This window comes from Heteronotia binoei, chromosome 3 (assembly GCF_032191835.1).
Source record: "Heteronotia binoei isolate CCM8104 ecotype False Entrance Well chromosome 3, APGP_CSIRO_Hbin_v1, whole genome shotgun sequence".
Taxonomy (NCBI): Eukaryota; Metazoa; Chordata; class Lepidosauria; order Squamata; family Gekkonidae; genus Heteronotia; species Heteronotia binoei.
The window spans coordinates 57,989,917-58,011,022 of NC_083225.1; the positions used below are offsets into that span (position 1 = coordinate 57,989,917).

At 40.2% G+C, this 21,106-nt stretch overlaps 1 protein-coding gene across 5 annotated transcripts in view; it reads right to left on the minus strand.

The window, feature by feature from the left end:
• The window catches only part of LOC132568251 (E3 ubiquitin-protein ligase HERC2), a 130,742-nt gene that overhangs the window by 88,609 nt on the left and 21,027 nt on the right, over positions 1-21,106 (minus strand). For 2 of the 5 annotated variants that reach the window (XM_060233872.1, XM_060233873.1), the window contains 22 exons: positions 17,879-18,098; positions 17,446-17,546; positions 16,629-16,812; positions 16,105-16,215; positions 15,755-15,926; positions 14,798-14,971; positions 14,093-14,281; positions 13,466-13,617; positions 11,553-11,710; positions 11,324-11,437; positions 9,522-9,773; positions 9,086-9,279; positions 7,433-7,633; positions 6,518-6,746; positions 5,213-5,337; positions 4,128-4,306; positions 2,720-2,904; positions 2,396-2,551; positions 2,097-2,282; positions 1,736-1,906; positions 1,548-1,651; positions 703-853 (listed from right to left, as the gene is read on the minus strand). In XM_060233872.1, the coding sequence (XP_060089855.1) occupies positions 703-853; positions 1,548-1,651; positions 1,736-1,906; positions 2,097-2,282; positions 2,396-2,551; positions 2,720-2,904; positions 4,128-4,306; positions 5,213-5,337; positions 6,518-6,746; positions 7,433-7,633; positions 9,086-9,279; positions 9,522-9,773; positions 11,324-11,437; positions 11,553-11,710; positions 13,466-13,617; positions 14,093-14,281; positions 14,798-14,971; positions 15,755-15,926; positions 16,105-16,215; positions 16,629-16,812; positions 17,446-17,546; positions 17,879-18,098 (3,708 nt within the window). The remainder of the gene's footprint in view (positions 1-702; positions 854-1,547; positions 1,652-1,735; positions 1,907-2,096; positions 2,283-2,395; positions 2,552-2,719; positions 2,905-4,127; positions 4,307-5,212; positions 5,338-6,517; positions 6,747-7,432; positions 7,634-9,085; positions 9,280-9,521; positions 9,774-11,323; positions 11,438-11,552; positions 11,711-13,465; positions 13,618-14,092; positions 14,282-14,797; positions 14,972-15,754; positions 15,927-16,104; positions 16,216-16,628; positions 16,813-17,445; positions 17,547-17,878; positions 18,099-21,106) is intronic. The other 3 variants (XM_060233876.1, XM_060233875.1, XM_060233874.1) reach the window with 3 other exon arrangements.

Consider the following 21,106-nt stretch of genomic DNA (forward strand, 5'->3'; position numbering starts at 1 on the left):
AGAGGGCTAGCAATCAAATGAACCACAGCAAAAAACATGGCAGTTTATGGACAGTTTGCGAACAATGTAACTGCTCAAATTGTGGTTCAAGAACCAACGAACTGTCCCAGTTTGTCACAGACTTTGGTTTGTAAGTCGGTTCATGCGCATCCCAGGAATAAACCTCACAAAAAGCATGCAGTCTACAAGTAGCCCATATTCTGAAGACTGACCCTTTATTAATCCTTCACTCAACCCTGCACTTAGCCATTCATGCATGGATAATTCCTTTCATTTTCCATGTAGGGTGCTTTTGTGTCATCAATATATACTAAGTGCAATAGGGCAATTATTTTCCAAGAATGGTAAATTTTTATGCACAACTGCATTACTTGCTTTCACAATCAAAGACTAGCATCATATCTAAAGGTTTAATGAAGAATTTAACTTGCTCAAGGTTAACTGACCCCTTGCTTCTGTATTTTCACTTCACTGCTTTAACCTGCAGTGATTTTCCCTGCACATATGGAGAAATTGCTGTAACATGCTTGGTCAGTTCTGAAGTTTTATATCCACTCACAGGAATTATGTAACTTTACCTTTATCAGAAGTTATAGCTATCATCTAGCCAGAGTGACTTTAAGCCACAGGCCCACAAAAACAGGACAAAGCTTTCCAGATTTTGTATTTGATAAATATATATTTAATTAAATGTATTCTTACTGGCACATTCAACCTCCACTGGAGAAAGTGGTGTACTCATTGCAAGGTAGGAAGCATGCAGTCCAAGAAGCAGCCCTAAGTTTCTTTCGGTATCTATGAGCGGTGATGACAGACTACCAATATCCGGTGTAGTGATTACTTCCTGGTCAGGCTATAATGGAAGCAACATCAGATTTAAGATTAAAACCAAATATCCACAACCTATCAAATACTATTACTGACCAGGAAAAAAAAAACTGAATTCAATTTGCTTGAGATTCTTTGTACTCTGGATCACATTAAGAACAGGAAAGAAGGTTGCAGAAAAGGTTAGTAAGGGCCACAGAGAGCAGCTGTTAGTTGTATTGTGAAAAAGTCCCCACAGTCCAAGTTCCAAACAAGCAGCACTGCAACTCAGATGTCCTCCCTCGTCAGCCGGAACTGGAAGTCCTAGTCTAAGTTTATTGCTCCAGAGAGAGAGTGCAAGACATTAAAAATACAGGTTTTCAGATTCTTATCTCCAAGTACAATTATCAGAATTTGCTTTAAAAATGAAAATCAATATCCTTAGGATACTGCGAAGTAGCATATGATGCCACTGTCCATATACTGTAGAACAACTGCACTGACAGAGTCCAGGCCCCTGACAGCATTATCTGCTACAAACTCAGGATCTTTCAACCATCTGCACATCAAAGCAGATACTTCCTTCAAATGCATACTCATACACACTTGAATCTATCCCTTAACCTAATGAGATCATCACAAAGAAGTAGAAACAGGTCATCCCTTAAGATTTGTGTCCCAGCGTTCTCAAAGACAGGAACAAACTACACAAACTGGAGACTGCTTCCCTTAAGTTTTACCTCCATATACTGGCCAACACAGAAGGCATGCATTGACTCTCTTGTATCTTCAAATTGCAAAGCGGCTTCCAAAGCAACAACTGGATCCTCTCCTGCAAACTGAGCTACAAGAGAGAGAAAAATATTCAGAAGGCAGTGTTCAAATAAATGTCCTCTGTTTCTATATCTGTTGGGGAAATAAATCTCACCAAGTATGCTGCTCCCAGTTAATGACTGAGTTTGGAAATCCTTTATGTCATACACTTTGCCATCAATCACAGTCCAGAAGCCGCCATCTTTATTGTGGTTTTCCAGATCAGCTTTCCGTATAAGTGTAACTTCCTCATTATTTCTGCAATTCTGTCCTGTAAAGAAGGAACCTAACAGTTGAAAGAAAATATGTTATTTCTATGGTTCACAAAATGATGTGATAATTCCAACAGTGTAGTTTTTCTTGTGACATGTTGTAATCTTATATTTAGTCTACATGCCTCAGAATGTACAAAGATAAGCTAAAATTTATGCTAAAAAATTAGCAAGTGTTATATGTATTTTCATGTAAAAACATACCCATGATTCCAGGCCAAGCTAAGTCTTCATTGTCATCTCTCTCTTTTCCAGGAGCCAAATGATTAAATCTATCCAGATGTTCTAATAGGCCAGCCAGCAAAGGAATTGCACCCGCTTCCTGTATTAGCCCAGCATTTTTACTGAGGAGGAGTACAATAGATACTACTAACTCTGGAAGGAGCACTCCTAAAGGAGGGAAAAATGTACTCCATAAAGAACTTATACGTGCATTCTTGTTAACACATTGCCATTTAGATCTCTCTAATATTTGCTCAACAGTAAACATGACAAACCTATACCTGTTAGGTCTCCATCCACAACACGAGATACTTCTGCAAAATGCCTATGAGTAGTTGATGCAATGCTAGTTGCTACAGGAAGTATGTCTCCAATGTGTGTACACAGAAGGGCTGTGTATTTCTTCAGCAAAGAACCAACTCCAAGAAGCTCAGGACCTGTCAGAAAGGGGGAAAGGAGAATGCTAATTTCAGAAAGACAGCATTTACCCATACTTAAAGTTGCACGGAAAGCAGCCATTTAAACAGCTTTCTTAATCAATTAAGATTTTTTTTTAGTCACATACAAGAAATATTCATTTCGTTAAAAAAAATTTAACATCTTACTATAAGTAATAGGGATCTGACCAGCACCATCTCCTGGATACAGCTTACTAACTAGCAAGCGCTGAAAACGCAGCAGCAAGTCCAAAGAAGCAGATCTTTCCTTATTGCAGTGTTCATGATCCAAGCAGGAAGAAATGCGACGGGCCACATCTTTAAGCTTAGCTATCGTTTGTGAAGCAATGTTCCTGGATGGGAATGAAATTTTTAAAGAAAGTCTTTTTAAACCTCTCTCAATTAAACAAGTACCAAGCCAAGTGAACACTGACTAAGCTTTTGTTGTGCTTTTTCTTACAAGTCAGAAAGCACAAGCATTTGGGTAATGATTGTAAATACAGCCCCATGTTTTCAAATAATCTTTTTTTTCTAAAAATTATCATTATATAGTGCTTGCAATTTCCCCCTGACCCCTTTGGAAATAACAAAGTTGACTACATAAAACACTGGAAAGTACAATCCTGAAATGTTTTGTAACAAGATATTCTTACAGTTTTACAGTAATGTTGAATACCTGCTGATAGGTACAAAAAAAATCTAATTGAGGTAGTTTACAATATTGGTCAGGATTCAAAGAGCTACTTTAGGCAAGACATAGAGCTTGGCTATGCCCAAGATAACAACAAACTTGCTTTCCCCATTGCTGTATCATAATCTGTTTTTGAGAGTCTTTTCAATTTCAAAAGCAGTTTTCCATACAACAGAAGAATATCTAGCTATAACAAATTCCCCAGGATCCCTTTATCTTCTTCCTGACTGCGCAGCCCCTTTTCTTTCTTCTTCATTTTTGTGTCTGTCCCACCCAGTTGTTCAAATGTATACAGAATTATGTAATCCAGTCAAGGTATCTGAGGGACCAACTACAATTCTTTTTCTTAGTGTGACATGGCATATGAGAGGCTGATAGTTTAAAACTATCAAACAGTTTTATTTTACTTATGAGGGGAAACAGGGAAGCATCAGGTTTCGAGCTTAGGAGGTGAACAAGCAATAAGACTGAGGTAACTTTGTATAAACATAATAGATAGTTTGTCACAACCACATAGCTTTTATGTTATTCAGAAAGGTCTTTGAATTGAGGAGAAAGATTTCTTGGCAGTTTCTGCTTCAATAAACAAGCATAAATGCCTTTGTCTCCAAAACACTTAAGTGGATGAGGGCAGGAGCATTCAGACACACCCTTCTTAATCACTTAATAGGGATCACCCCCTTCACTAGAAGTCATTTCCACTCTGTGCCACAGTTCCAGTCTAAATCCACTGAAATCAATGGGCTTAGACTAAAGTAATTTTTCTTAGGGCTGCGTTCGTAGTCACCTAGATTATTAATTTATCTGAATTCATCTGAAGACACTGTTCATAGCATCTCAACTAAAGGAGGACAATGGCTCAGGCAGAGCCTTGACAAAACCTACCTTAATAATTGCTGGATTAGTTGCACTAGAGGTAAACTTTGTTTTCCTGCAGATTCATAAATCCCAGTATTAATAAGGTCTTTGTCCAATGGTGTTCTGCTCCTATGAAGTGATGATGCATTTGCTTCCTGCTCATCAATTTCTTTTTCTTTCTGGGCTTCTTTTTTTGCCTCTATGTCCTACAAAATTTGAAGTTCACAGTAAACATTAATTTTATTTCTACAACATAGTAATGGAATTGTGCACTGAATAAGATATATACAGTAATGTTTGGCCAGAAAGACTGCATTAATGGTGGCTTGGATCCACCAGAGCATTTCTGCAGCCAGAAGAATCTCTACTCAGAGCATGACTTTCCCACTTCTCCCTCCTGCCGCAGTCTGAAATGCGCCCCCCCCCCCAACACACTGTTCCTTAAGAGTATTTTGGGCTGCAGCAGGAAGAAAGAAATGAGAAAGCTGCAGTCCACAGGCTGAAATCCTTCTATGCACAGAAATACACGAGTGGATTCAAGTCACTGGCTTGGATTCTATGCAACCCAAACACAGCAGTGCTTTTGTAAGGACACAGCCTATCACATCCATGGAATCCTGTCTTTGGGGTCAGTTAACCCCCAGAAACAGCACAGTGCAAGGGAGGAGGAGGGAAAACTTGTGAAGATCAGTAACCTCTATCAGTCCACAAGTGCCCTCCACTGGCTGAAAATATATTTAGGACATTTAGTTAGCACATAAACTTATGTTTCCAACAGTCAACACACATGGTAAATGGCCACTATTTTCCCCTAGTCTTTGTTAGTACAAACTTTCAAGAGTTTAAAATATAGTGACCCAGAGTTCTAAACCATGCTGAACTCCACATTGAGAGAAAATCTGATCTTCCTAAACAAAAGTATACATTCTATAATACCCCACACATACTAATGCTCTGTATATATGCCTTGCCTAATCGTCCTATAAAGAAACTACATTTCTGGTCCAAACTTCTACCACTGAATGAGGCCTATTGGCAACAAACTTGCTTAGCAGATGTTGCCAACTATTTTGTTTTTATTGTTTCTGTATCAGTACACTGTGAAAATATACCTGAATTTCTGCAGTGATAGCAGCATTCAATGCAGACTCTAGACCTCCATCAGCCATCAAGCTTCCAACCAACAGATCAATCATAAATCTACGACCAGGACTTACGTTTGTTTCATTCCCCGAAACTGAAAATACATAAAGAAGTTACTTGCCTGGAAACCTAACAAATGCTTGCATATAAGCATGACAATCCAGTATGCTGACACCCAGCTCTATCTACTGATGGACAGCCGATCTGACAATGTCCCAAAAAACTTGGACCAGGCATTGCAAGCTGTGGCTGGATGGCTTAAACTGAGCCGACTGAAGCTGAATCCGATGAAGACAGAGGTCCTTTGCCTGAGTCGCAGCAGTCTGGGTGGGAGAATTCCCCTACCAACATTTGACGGTGCGCCACTGACAATGAAACACAAGGTCAGAAGCGTGGGGGTACTACTGGAGTCCTCCTTGACAATGGAGGCCCAGATAGCAGCAACTGCAAATCCACCTTTTTCCACCTTAGGCAGGTGAAACAGTTGGCTCCTTTCCTTGACCATAGCGATCTGGCAACTGTGATCCATGCAACTGTCACCTCAAGATTGGACTACTGTAATGCCCTCTACATGGGGCTGCCCTTGTCACAAACCTGGAAACTACAGCTACTGCAGAACGCAGCGGCCAGGCTGTTATTGGGACTGCTCAGGTGGGAACACATACAGTCGGCGCTGCAAGAACTGCACTGGCTGCCAATAGTATACCGGATTCACTACAAGGTGCTGGTCATTACCTTCAAAACCCTTTATGGCTGAGGACCTGCTTATCTGAGGGACTGTCTGTTCCCTCACATTCCCCAGAGGGTACTAAGATCGGAAGCTCAACATCTTTTAGTGATCCCTGGGCCGGGAGAGGTGAGACTGACGGCTACCAGGGATCGAGCCTTCTCAGTAGCAGCCCCCTACTGGTGGAACCAGCTGCAGGAAGAGGTTAGAGCCTTGTGGGACCTCACCCAGTTCCACAAAGGCCTGTAAGACCACACTCTTCCGGCTTGCTTTCAGCTGATTTTGAGACTTATAACAGCAGGAGGACTCTAGGAAACACTGATGTCATCAAAATTGAATGACACCAAAGTATTATTAACACCAACTGTTTTAAATTGTTTAAAAATTTTAATTCAATTTTATTATGATGATGCACTAATGTGTTAGTTTCTTATTGTTATTATGATTATTGTTGTAAGCCACCCTGAGCCTGCCTTGGTGCGGAGGGCGGGATATAAATTTAATAAACTTAAATTTAGGCAACCACGTTTTTCCTTCTGAAACATACCTGCACTCGGCAAAAGTGCTGACAGAGCCCTCGCTCTTTCCTCAGCAGTTGGGAGCAACACAGACCACCCACTTTGCAACACTGCTTGGGCAGCTGACTGAACAGTGTTCAATACGCCAGCATTACTGGCTAAAGTCACCACTGTCTGTTTTAAGCTGTTCAGCAAAACACTGCCCAATCCCAAACCAAGACACTCTGGGTCTACTTGGTGACTTATTGCAGCATGAAGCTGAAAGACAAAATCACAAAGTTTAATTGAACAGTAGTAAAAATGAAACAAACTAAGCCCAAACAGATAAAAGCCATTATTTGATAGTATTCACAGAGAGTTGCATACAGCTACCGGAGATTAATAATCAAGATACACATTCCGTGATGGCAAGCTGTTAATCAGTACGTGATAGCTGAATATTGCAAAGCAGTAAGGAGCAGTAATGTGAACAGCATTGATTCAAGTGGATCACCATGCTGGTGTGAAGCAGCAGAAAAAAGTTAGAATCCAGTGGCACTTTTAAGACCAACGAAGTTTTATTCAAGGTATAAGCTTTTGTGTACATGCACACTTCTTCAGATATACTGAAAATGGAAGTTACCAGCCCATATATATAATTAGAGGGTAAGCAGCAAATCAGCACAAGCATAATTAAAGGTGTTTAAAAGATGCAAGCACCAAACTGGAATACGGTCCCCATTTGTTTGGGTTTAATTCCAGGGGGAACCATAGAAAAGGAAATAACTATATAAAAATTGGAGATAGATGGGCAGATGTACCCTTCTTCATTGTGGAGAGGAGATGCAAAATATAATTACAGAAAATATCATGATTGTGATATATTTAAAAGCCAGAGCTATTTTTCTAAGCATTTAGATCTGATTTTATTTAGGAATCGTTCAACTGGCTGAAATGCAACCTACCTGTAGCCTTAGAAGGTTCAGGGTAGCCACAGCCATACATTCTTTCTCCTGTGGGGGTGGCCAATCTGAAGTGCCATCCATTCCTTCAGTCACTTGTCTCAGTAAGAGATCCAGTTGTTCAAATGTCATAGGACAAACATCTACCACAAAAGGCACACGTAAACCAATAGACCATTCTGAACAAGAGGACCAGGCGAAGCTCTAAATGAAATAGTTAATAAAAATCTAGAATTAATATAAATATAGATGAGAGGAAGTTTTAAATCCAATTGCCATAATCAAACATACATCCCTTAACAGCCTATTCAAAAAGAGCCTAAAACGAATATTTAGGGAAAGTAACCAGGTACTGAAAGTCACCCAGTTTAGGGAAACTTGTTCCAAGCGGAACAAATAATTATGTGAGGCATGGCAAACATTCTGTGCCTCTTCCTTACTCAGTCTGTTCAAGGACTGGATCACTTCTTCCCACTGCTGAGCTCAGAACATAGAACAGTATTCCCCAAAAGCACAAGTTCTCCCCATCTCCACCAAGCATAACAGTTCCAACGCATGATAAACAAAAGAAATATATAATGAAGGCTGCTGGCCTCAAATAATGCTCAATCGCATGAATCTTTGTGAATGTTTTTTCTGTCACTCACACAAGGCAGTTACTGCAAATTCCAGTCCAGAAAGAAAAATAATGTGATGTAAAGGGAAACACGCGATAGTTTTGTAGGAAAGCATTAGTGGTGTAGTAGTTAGATTGTCTGACTAGGATCTGGGAGACCCAGATTTGACTCCCCATCCATAGAAGCTTGCTGGATAACCATGGGCCAGTAATACACTCTCACCTTAACCTATCTCACAGTCACAGAGTTGTTGTGAGGATAATAGAGGAAAGAACAATGCAAGCTGCTTTGGGCCTCTGTGGAGAAAGGGGCAGGGTATATAGGAAGTAAATAAATTACACAAAATGGAATCTTTGGGTAAAAAAAGAAACTCCAAGGAAACACTCTTACAACTCAGCATTTCATGTATATGCATCCTTAGCTGACTATGTCCTAACTGAATCCTCAGTGTCCTCAAACGAAAGATATAAAAGAATATTCCACAACCAACACCAATTTTTTTACAAAAGGCTGGAAGTCACACACACACACACAAGATTTAAAACAAGCATATATAATATGCAAACAAAATGAATTAGTTAGAATATGCAGTGCAAAATTTTACTAGAGTATGAACATATGAAGCTGCCTTATACTGAACCAGACCCTTGGTCCATCAAAGTCAGTACTGTCTACTCAGACTGGCAGCGACTCTCCAGGGTTTCAAGCTGTGGTTTTTCACGCCTATTTGCTTGGACCCTTTTTAGTTGGAGATGCTGAGAATTGAACCTGGGGCCTTCTGCTTACCAAGCAAATGCTCTACCACTGAGCCACCATCCCTCCCCTTAGTATATATAATATAGAAATACCATAGGCACGACCCTACGCAAAGTAACACCCTTCTAAACCCACTCACTTCAATGTACTTAGAAAGATGAAATTCTGCTTAGGACTGCACTGCTAATGTTCCTTGGTGACCCATTCCCACATGCTGCAATTTAGTAAAAAATATGGTGTGAATCAGTCCCAAAAGATATATGAATGCTAAGCAGAAGCCTACCTGAGCTGGCCCACAAGCAATACCAACAATGTGCTTGGAATCTAACCCAGGAAGAGCAGTAGGCTTGGGTTTGGTGATCCTCAGGGTGTCAAAATGTTGGCATTGATCATTGCTACCCCAGCTGTATACTTCACTATCTTCTGTGAGTGCTAAACAATGTGTAGATCCAGCTGCTACATCTATTACTTTTTTCCCTGGAGGAAAAAACAAGTGTCATACACAAATGATTAGAATGGCCCAATATTAAAGCCAAGTCATAATGACAGGTTAATTTTAATTCCAACCTTGAACTGTTTAGTAAAGTGAAAATTTAGCAAGAAACCCTTGAGTCTGTTCCAGCAGGAACCCAAATATACAAAATATTCTCTCCCTAAACTAATTTTTTTAAAAAATTACAATGCATTTTAACATCTTTAGTAGGAGCCTTTTTACTTACCTTGCAGACCTTCAAGCAATTTGGGATATCGAACATGTTCTTCTGTTCCATGGCCAAGTCTCTGATTGTCACCTTTTCCCCAGGAGTAGACCTGTCCGTCTTTTGTCAGAACCACTGAAAACTGACTCCCGCAACGCACTTTAACAATATCCAAATCTTGCAGTTTTTCTATTAGTTTGGGAGTCTTGCAGCCATCACTGCCACCTCTTCCTAATTTCCCGTAATCTCCATCACCCCAAGACCACACTTGACCTGGAAAAAGTAGATATCTCATCTGAAGTTTTAGTAATCTTGTTTTGACTTTAACAAAATAAAGTTACAAGAACAGGAAAGTGCTGGGAGGCAACACTTTCAGCAATTTTCCTATCCGTTTTTGTTAAACGTGGCAGGTTGGCTCAGGCTGAGCGGGCTGAATTTGAATCCAACGAAGACAGAGGTCCTTTGCTTGAGTCGCGGTCCCCTGGGAAGGGAAATCCCCTTGCCGGTCTTTGACGGTGTGCTGCTGAAAGCAGCCCATAAGGTCAAGAGCTTGGGGGTTCTTCTGGAGCCTTCATTATCAATGGAGGCACAGATAGCGGCCGCTGCCAAGTCCGCGTTCTTTCATCTTTGACGGGCGAAGCAGTTGGCCCCCTTCCTGGAGCGCCGTGACCTAGCAATGGTGATCCATGCTACGGTCACCTCGAGACTGGATTACTGCAACGCCCTCTACATGGGGCTGCCCTTGTGCCGAACTCGGCGGCTGCAGCTGGTGCAGAACGCGGCGGCTAAGCTATTGTTGGGGCTCCCAAGGTGGGAGCACATACAGCCAGGGTTCGTTACAAAGTGCTGGTTATTACCTATAAAGCCCTATATGGTCGAGGACCTGCCTACCTGAGGGACCGTCTCTCCCCATATGAGCCCCAGAGAGCGCTGAGGTCAGCTGGAAAAAACCAGCTGAATATCCCTGGGCCAAGGGAGGCCAGATTGAAGGCCACCCGGGATCGGGCCTTCTCTATTGCAGCTCCACTGCTGTGGAATCAACTCCCAGAGGAGGTACGGGCCCTACGATGCTTAGATCAATTCTGTAGGGCCTGTAAGACCCATCTCTTCAAAATAGCCTTTCAACTAACGACAAGCTAGGAAGTGCCGCTGAAAATGCTTTTAGTTACTGAATTCTATTGAAGATCTAATGTCTATAGCACCATATTGTTATTGTTAATGTTAATTTTAATATAATCTGTAAATTGTTTTAACCATGATTTTATAAGTATAACTTGATGTATAATGTAGTTTTATGCTGTGAGCCGCCCTGAGCCTGCCTTGGAGGGGAGGGCGGGATAGAAATATAAAGTTATTATTATTATTAAAAGGAGTTTATAACTTCACTGGAGTTTTCCATAAATGAGTGGTTGAATTATTTAAATCTTATATGCTTAACATAAAACATAATATACCATGATTCCTCCACCACATACATTTGGTTGACCAGAAATCTTGAGAAGAACATGAGAACTGGATGCAACGTGGAAGCTACAGCTCTAGGGGAGACCTTAGTTAACTGTGCCATTTCCCCCATCACCACCATCCTGACATGAGCAGAAGTGCCTTCCAGTGGCATACAGAATACTTCCTAACCAAATCAGATTGTTCGATATATTCTAGGATTTTCCTATAACAGCCTCTCAAAACTGCTGAGGGCATCAATTGTGTCAGCTGGACTAGCTCCCAAAATTTCACACAGATTCAAAAGAAATAGTTTCATGATGATTCCACGGGCAACTAAAACTGGCAGGCCTAATTATGTTCTTGCTTGGGCAACTTACCATTTTCAGTCACTGCAAGAGTCTGAGCATCACCACTCCCACAGGCCACATCAATAACTTTGAGTCCTTTCAGCCCCGTAACTAACATTGGGATTGTCTGATCTTCACTGGAACCTTCAGAACAAGCAAAAACAAAAATATGTGTTACATTTCTTTGTTCAAGTCACTCTGAGTCAGATTTAAGCTCTATAACTTCATAAGATCAGTTAAGGAACCATCTCCAACATACCATGGCCCAGTCTGCCATAGTTCCCTCGACCCCACGTGTACAACTCTCCTTCAGCAGTGATTGCAGCACTGTAAGTGCTTCCACATGCAATATGTATGACATGCTTTCCAGCCTGCTTCCCAGACAGAGCAGAAATCATCTTTGGTTCTTCTAAAGGTCTATTCAGAAAAGAAAAAGAAAAAGTACAAATGTTTCAAAAGTGATCGCACTGAACAGGTCACATAAATTACATGGCAGAATCATTTATTAAGATGATGAAATTGAAAGAAATGCCAATTAAAGAAACATTTTGATTTTTTTTCTATACACTACAGCAGACTAGCGAAGCGAGAGTGCATTTCAGCATTCAAAGTGCCACATTTCTTTTTTTATATAATGTGGCAAGTGAAGATGCCTACAGGGTGAGGACATGGTGGTGGCAGCAGAGTAAGGTTAAACCAGCAAGACACAGCTGGCTGATGGGTGCTTCTGCAATCCTGAGAGAAGAGGATGTGCCATTGAGCTAGTGGGAGTGGTGGCAGGGGGAAGCAAAGGCCCCATCATTTGGTATCTTGGATCACTGCAACAGTTGGAGAGGTATTTAAAGATGAGAATACACAGGAGTTGGATGTGGAGGATAAAATTAACACGATACGCAGAGGACAGTGAGAGAGCACCATGCAGCCAGTGAAAGAAGTGAAATAACTCCCCCCTGTGGGAGGAGATGGCAAGAGCAATCTTTGGCAATAAAAGCAGTGTTGACTATACCCTGTGCCTTACTTGGGGGACATGGAGACCCCAGCCTTCTGTGAGCACACATGCTCCCTCCTCCCCACTCCAGGCCAGAGGTGGATCCAGCGCCTACACACAGACACCACATATTTTTCTCTACAATCCCTCATATATGAAGATTTAAACCAAGTATTTAGAAGTCTGCAGAGCCTTTTGCCAAAAATGAGGATTACTTTTCAGAAAAGCAGTAATTTTTTAAAACCATAAGTATCTCAGGGATTTATAAAATTATATTTCCTTAATATTGGTTTGTTTTCTTGTTGTATCCTTAATAGTAACTGTATTACACTCAGTAAATTTCTGTACATATCTCATGCCCTATGGCCATCCAGGCAGCACTAACCTATCCAATGCCACAAGTTATGCCTTACCACATATCCTCAGCCATTTACCCTCTCTCAAGAAGCATATATAGGACTAACATTCTGTACTGATTCTCAGTACTGATACATTCTCAGTACTGATGCACGTACTGAGGATCATATTTTGCTGACAGACCTTTCCAGACACCCAGTGTGTTTAAGCAGTCAGTGAGTTTAAATCTTGATTGGACCATCCATCACCAAATCCTTTTCTAAACTGAAGAATTTCCCATAACCCTTTGAAATATACACTGCAATTCCTGAAAACACTCATCCTTTCTCTAGTTTAGCTATTAATTTCTACATACAGATATTCTCAGCAAGCTGGATTCCGGAATGTTGCCCCTGCTCTATATCACAAATACAAGCTTGACATAAACATTGGCTTATAGTTGCATGTTGCAAGAGATTCCCCTGCTGAGCAGACTGTATCAGTGTGTGCCAGAAATGCAAGGGAGCCAAGGCGAAGAGACAATTAGTGATTTAACACACTTTATATCTAAAGGAGTTGCTGGGAGGGAAAAGAGTAAAGAGTATCCTAGCAAACAGAAGAAGATTCAGAAAGCAGGATTTTAGCAAGTTCATAACTGGTTATATGTTACTGAACTTAAAATATGCAATATACTTATTAACTCATACTTTTACACATCTTAAGCATTTTTTCTTCCCAGAGACTGGTGCATCATGAATAGCCATAGTACAACCCATTACTTAACTGGCATGTAAATTTATGGGAAACACATTTTATGTTCCTAGTCACTATAACTTTAGTACACTTACACAGTATCTCCATGGCCCAATCGCCCACCATCTCCACAACCCCAAGAGAAAACTTCTCCAGTAGCTGCCAGTGCAAGGTAGTGGTGACCATCTGAATGTGCTGCAATCTTCACAATAATTCTAGAAGCAAGACTCTGTACCAACTGTGGAACCTACAAGTGTAAAATATACAATGTACCCCAATCAAAACATGTCTTATGTCTAAAGGAGGAGATAAACACAAAGAAAACTGTTACTTTAAAGAAATTATAGGCTAGGCATAAAAAAAAATCAATTAAATTAATGAAATGACCTTTCTACAGTTTAACATTTCCACTAACAGTGTATTGAAAACAGCAACCAACCATTTCCACTAGCCAAAACAAACTTTACAAGTATTTCTAACATAAACTAAGGAGGCAAAAACAATACAACAAGCTACTGCCAAAGCAATTTGTAGTACAATTCATTAGCTACACTACTGAAACACTATTTAACAGAACAGATATGAAGACAAGATTACCAAACTACTGGTTATTTTGTTAGCATAGCCCTATTATATTACCTGCAATACAAAGATTTATTTTATTAGCTACAGTTTTAACAGCTACAATAAGAAAATACTGGGAAACAAGTAGAAAAACTTACCAGTGTGTCACTATTGTATGCTTGTGTATAAACACGCCCATTTCTAGATAAGATCAAAAAGCGTTTCTCTGAGCAAGCAATCTGTGTAACCCCAAGATTAGCAAGTCCTTCACACTGAATTGGGCCACTTACATTTGCATAATATTTCCATCCTATTAACCCCCATGCTATGACTTCTTGCAAAGAACCCTGAAAGGCAAATATTTGTTTTAGAACACATTTCAAAATAAAACCATCCTCTTAAGGATATTCTAGATTAAGAGTTATTTTGTTTCTACAAGTTTCTGCTTCAACATGCAGCTTTATGAACATGATTAAAATTAGAAACACATGAGATAAGGATGCACACATAGCAAGACAAGTAAAAAGTATCTGAATTGATGGATTTCCAAAGCCATGTAGAAGTATAATGGGGCAAAAGCTTTAACATTTTCTTTTTGTATCAGTTTAACAGAGAAGTTGTTTCTCAATAGCATATTATCCCCTGAAAATTGAAAGGCACGTAAAAACAAAAAGTTTGACGTTGCTGTAGATGGAAACATACAAAATATTCATATAGCCATGCCATATGATACAATTTTGAAAGTGAAGATGTCAAAAAATTACTTTGTAACACAGCCTAAAGAGGCTCTAACCTGATCTTTAGAGACTGCTGTTTTATACTAATATCTTCTATTACCAAAATTCACAACTCGTGCACATTACCTTATGAGATGTAGGCGAGCTGCACTGTGGAGGCATGCAAGGAGTTGCCAGGCGATCTAAATGAGCCATAATCACAACGGCTGTTTGTCTTAAATCAATTGCTAGCTCGTTGTCTTGTGGCAGTATTAGGTATCTTAGAAAGTTTTCATTGGGGCTCAGAGGGTAGGTCAACATCTTTAAAAGATATTAAGAGCATTTCAGGCAGAATTTCCAACCCACAGTACATTTCACTATTTATTCTTCCAAAAATTCCTTGTCACAACTCAAAAGTTTTTTTATTTATTTATTTATTTATTTATTTGGGATTTATATCCCGCCCTTCCCACGAATGGCTCAGGGCGGCTTCCAACAATTAATCAAACTTAAAAGTAAACAATTTCAAATATAAAACAGTTAAATAATTTAAGCAGTTAAAACATTAAAACAGAGTAATTCAGTTTTTTTGAAGCTTTAATACAGGATACAACAGCTAACAGCTAATAACCTCCACTTTGCAAATGAAAATAAGCATAATAACATGATCCAGTAATTAACACAGCAGCATAAGAAAGTCTTTCTCTGGCTATCAGCATAGTTATTAAAACATTTTCAGTTTTCATTTCAACTGACAATGCAAATATGCAAGTTAAGCTAATTTTCTCCACTCATGTTCATAATGATGCGAGAAAGAAAGCACGAAATGCATGATTTAAAATATAATTTATTTTCAATCTCACACTAAAGAGTTTTTTCCTATTGTTCTTGGAAAACAGATGGTCAAGCACAATAAAGACACATCACATGATATAACCATTAACAGGGATAGCATTACAGTAAGTTGCAACTTGCAGTGGGCATCACAATCTTCACATAAACACATTTCATTGCAGCATATCCTATCAACATCAGTGAAAAGTCATTGCCTGCCAGTGTGCTTCAGATCACAGTCTAAATTAATTTCAATATAAAAGTGAATACCTGAAGGTCTTCTTCGGTACTGTTCATGTCCTTATTGCTAATTATACTCTGAAACCTTTGCAGCAAAGGAAGGAGAGGGGCACTGGTTCCCTGTGCTGATCGTTCATTGTCTGTTTCCCTAGTGCCATTGTCCCAAAGCTGAAGCAACAGCATAACAGCAGACAACATTTGGCTGGAAAACAGAATCATACCGAGATTGACTATGCTGAGAAAGTAACCCTTTTTACCATTTCTGTCACAAACAGAGAGGTTAAAAGTCCCTGCTTGCCCTCAAGACAAGGTAATAAAGACTGGCATGCTTACATTCCCCTACGCAGACTAGGAAGCAACAGATTTCTTCAGTAGCCTACCTTAGAGTGCCTCTCTGGACAGCCAATTCCAGTAGTATAGCAAGTGCCAAGTGCTGATCTTGCAATGGAATGTTCCCTGATCCTTTTGAACCTGGGGCTCCATGGATGTCTCTAATTTAACAACAGGAAAAAAGGAAAATAATTAATGTTCTATACATGTAAGTAAAAACCAGTGTATAATATAATGTTGCCACACAAAATCTACCTCAACCGTTGATTGCTCTTTCCTAATTTTTTCAAGAGCATATTGTTAATCAAACATTTTACTCTTTTACTTTGAGCTGCATTTACAAAATAAACTCCATATCTAAACGTCAGTTGTGCAATTAAAAAAATGGAAAAAAATACAGCAGAATACTTCCTCATTTTTATTGTTTTCCAAGCAACACTTAAAATATCTAATTTCAATTTGCTGAGAGGGTTATGCAAACAAACATCATACTACAACTACTGACTGGAATTTTTCAAGGTGAAACTTGAACTCTGGCCTAAGCAACACTCAAGCAGCATTTAAAGTAACTTACCCAGTTACAACAGACCTTAGAAATTTAGTTGCTCTCTCCACAACTTCCAACCATACAGATGATACTGTTCCTTCATCAAAGAGAGATGCTTCTGGCAATGCTCGAAGGGCATCCAGTGACTCCTGTAACAATTCGCTGCAAAGGTCCGCATCCTCACCTAACGTTAATGTTGTGTGTGTTAGTCCTGTTAGAATATTTTGCATTATAGGAGATACGATACAACTTAAGTTAAAGGCATCTCATCAAAACTGGTCTGCAGGTTTGGGTGATTACAAAGCAACATTACTGCTATAATTTATATCAATAAAATGGAATAAACAGAAGTCTTACTGCTATAGTCCATACTGATAAAATTGGGGGAGGGGGGACAATAACAACTAAAAAAGGGTAAGAATAAAGATAAAATTATATGGCGCTTGCAAAATGAAATATTCAAGCAACCAGTTCTGCGCATCAAAGGAGGCTTTGGGCTTGTGCTTCTCAGTCTACCTGCCTCAGAACAAACTGATGTTGCAACTGAAGGGAAGTGCAAAAGCATGCAAATCTGCTGTTCAAAGTCAAACCCCACTGGATTTGCACATCTCCTTGAACGTCTCAAACATGCCTCTTTGTTTCACAGTGTAAAAGCAGCACATGCACAATAAATCATTCTCTCTCAGAGCCATAACTTCAAAAAGTGAGTCAGCTAGGAACTGATTAATAAAATTCCTAAGATTAAATTTATACATCTACAGTCACTGAAGGGACATACAATAGCTAAATGACAATTCTATTACTACACAAATCCTATCAGCTATACAGAATCATTCTACTGTACCTGATCTCCAAGCTCTACGTAGGAATGCAAATGCAAATGAAAGGGCTGCTCTGGATCCTACACGTGCAAGACCTTCTACACCTTTGCCTACAGGCCTGGGGCTGTAACAAATACAAATCAGTTAAGGAAAAATGTATCTATTTCTTGATCAAAAGTATACAGTCTCTTTCTAGATGTTAAAGACTTGGGAATTATCCTAAAAACCCCAAAAGGATCCAAGGAATTGCATAGAGCCAAGCTCTAACACCCATTTTTTTAAACTGTTGCTACATAAAATACTGATAATCTTGCTAGTACAAAACCAAGATTATAAAGTGATATTAGTATACAGTCATACTCACAATCACCACTAGAGATATGATTTTGCTGAGTAAGTGTACCCAGTGGGCAAATGGCAAAGAGGGGGTAGATTTTCTGGAAGAAACCAGAATACCTTTTTTTGTCCACCGCAGGCAGGGGAATATTGCTGCTTTTCCATTTCACCTTGACATTATCCTGTAGAACTGCTCTATCTAATGCAATAAAATAGCGTTCTAAGATGGCAAGTCTCTGCTTTAGCCTCAGAGCAGACAGAGTGGTGGTGGCAGTTTTTTTGGCTAGCACTTGCTGCTCCTTTACCAGTACATAAAGGCACTCTTTAAGCTCATTCACGTCTGCAAAGAAGAAAAACAGAAAAAGGTTACTATTCTAAAATGTAGGCACAACACACACAGCTATTCAAAAACTGAACATAACTGAAATAACCTGATGTTTTATTTAAAAAGAGAACTGCATCAATGCCACTCTATTATTCAGGAACAATAACATCTGAATACTTGGGGTACAGTGCAGTGTAAAGTTGAAATGAGCACAAAAGAACATACTAGAGTTACCATGCTATTTTTCTTTTAAGATGCAAAAAAAAATCCACCTTAGAAGGAGAAAGTTTCAGTATTCTTGCATAAGATATTACAAATATATTGATAAATATTACTTTAAGCTGCCCTGACCTGTAAAGGCCGGACAAACCCAATCTTGTCAGATCTCAGAAGCTACGCAAGGCCAATTCTGGCAAGTATTTGGATGGAAGACTTCCAGATAATACCAGGGTCAGGAGGCAGATGCAGGCTATTAAGCCATTTCACTTCCATGCCTCAGTAGAAGTTGCCAGAGGACTCCATGACTTCCAGGCACAGACGCACACACACACAAAACAAAAAAACCAAAAAAAAACCCCACCTGGGGCATCGGAAAGCTGTATGTAGTCAGACATATAGTTTAGATTTCAGGAAAGCAAATTCTGACAAACTTAGGGCCTGTTCAGACACACAGTTTGTCACTGCTGTTTCATATCTGCCTCCCGGTAGTCAATCGTTGTCGCCCCCCTCCAATCCTGCTCCAAACCGGATTATTTTGTTACCTACTCCTTTGCTGTGTTTTCTGAGTTGTCCATCCTCGGTTTCACCTCACAGTTTTCTCTGTTTGGATAGTTCTGCTGCAATATTAACCAACTTCCGGATGTCTGAAAGCTGTCCCAGAGCAAAAGGAGCCTCAGACATCCAGTTTACGGTCATCATTTTTTTTACTACTTAGCGAGATGCGCATAACCGCATAATGTTTTCTGACCTATGTGCATATGCACATAATGTGCTTATGCGCATTATGTGCTTACATGCATAATAGTGGGCGAAACAAAAAAAAGAACTGCATGATGCCACATCGTGTGCACGGCAGAAGACAGTTTCACCGCAGAGTGATTCGAACTGCAATATGGCAGTCTGATTGATAATATTCGGAACAGAACCAGGTCAGTTTAACACGGACTCAACACACTGTGTGAACAGGGCCTCTAAGTTATAAGCCGCCCTGAGCCTGCTTCGGTGGGGTAGGGCGGGATATAAATCGAATGAAATAAATAAATAAATGGGTAGAACCCGATGGCCAGAAACACTTAAGGAGAAGGGAGTTCAAGAGGGGTGGGAGTTTTAAAAAATGAAATATTGAAGGCACAAACACTATTCCTATGAGAAGGAAAAATGAGAAGAGCCTAAAGTCATCAAGGTTGCTTCATAAAAAGCTTTCTGAGGACTTAAAAATAAAAAAAGATTCATTTAGGAAATGGAAGGAGGGCCTTATAACCAAGGATGGATATAAGCAAATAACCATGCTTGTAGAGAGAGAGTTAGGAAAGCTAAAACTCAGTATGTAGGCTAGTGAGAAATGCTAAAAGCAACAAGAAAGGTTTTTTTCCTTATGTTTCCTTATGTAGGCCCATTGTGGGGACAGGAAAGTGAAATTTTAACAGGTAATGACAAGAAGATAGAACTGCTCGATTCTTACTTTTCTTCAATCTTCTCTTGTGAGGGTGTGACGGAACCGGCCCGATTCTGCCTTCAGACCCGGTCCCGTCAGCTCCCTATTGAGTCGCCAACTCCTGGAGGGAGCTATTTCTCCTCCTGCCCCTTGGGCTCGCTGCCACCACCTGCTCAGTCTAGGGGTTCAGATTGAGAGGAACAGGACTCCCAATCCCCCTCTCCAGCTATGAGGCCAGGCCTCAAGGTCCTCTGCCACTCTGTACTTGGGTTTCACAGAGACCTCAGCACTTCTTTGGGGCACCCCTGGAGGATTGGCACCTTATCCAACTGCATGCCTTCCCCCTTGCCCGGGGCCCCCTTTATAAAACAGCGTGGTCTAAAGCGGTTTGGGGATCTATGTGGTACAGAGATTGACTGCCAGCATTTAAAACAGAAAAAAAAATTTATTTACAAGAGAAAAAGAAAGGGAAAGAAAAACAAAACAAAAACAGTTGCATTTAAAAAGTTAGCACAGCACCCGCACAGCACACAGCATAACAAAGAAAAGTTGATTATAAACGCATCCTGCTGGCCCTGATCTAAACATGCCCTGCCCCTTTGGATGACTTACTTTGTCTTACTGCCTGGAGGCCTCATTCTCTTTTGAATAGGCCGCATGCACAGGCAGGAGCTCCCCCACTGGCAACCTCTTCCTTCGAGCTGCAGCTGAGAACTGAAAACTCTTCCTCTTAACTCACATGCAGAGAACAAAAGAACTTCCTGCCTCTCTAGGAGACTTTCCCCCTAGAGTTGTTGGTTTGGCTCTGGAAGGGAGGGGGGGGAAGGAGGGGAAGGCTAGGCCCAAGCCTGCTTGGCAGTTTAGCAATCCCTCCCAATGAAGCACCAACATGGATTAAAATGGCGTTTCTCCACAGAGGGAAATAGTGCCCAACATGGCAAAAAACAAAACACAGGAGGGAAGGGAGTTGCCGTCTAGGATTAGCACGGGGTAATACATAAACACCTAGTTTCTTAAACGAAATTAAGTAGTTAGAGCCAGATGAACTGTTTCCAAGGGTACTAAAAGAAATTGGGGATGTAATTTCTGAGCCGCTGGCCATTATTTTTGAGAATTCTTAGAGAACAGGTGAGGAGCCAGAAGACTGAACACAAGTAAATGTCCCCATCTTCAAGAAGGGGGAAAAGGAGCATCTGGGTAACTACTGGCCCGTCAGCTTGACATCTATAACTGGAAAAGTTTCAGAATAAATAATCAAACAATCAGTCCTTGAGCATTTAGAAAAGATGGCTGTGATTACTAAGAGCCAGCATGAGTTTCTCAAGAACAAGTCATGTCAGACTAATCTTAGCTCTTTTATGAGAAAGTT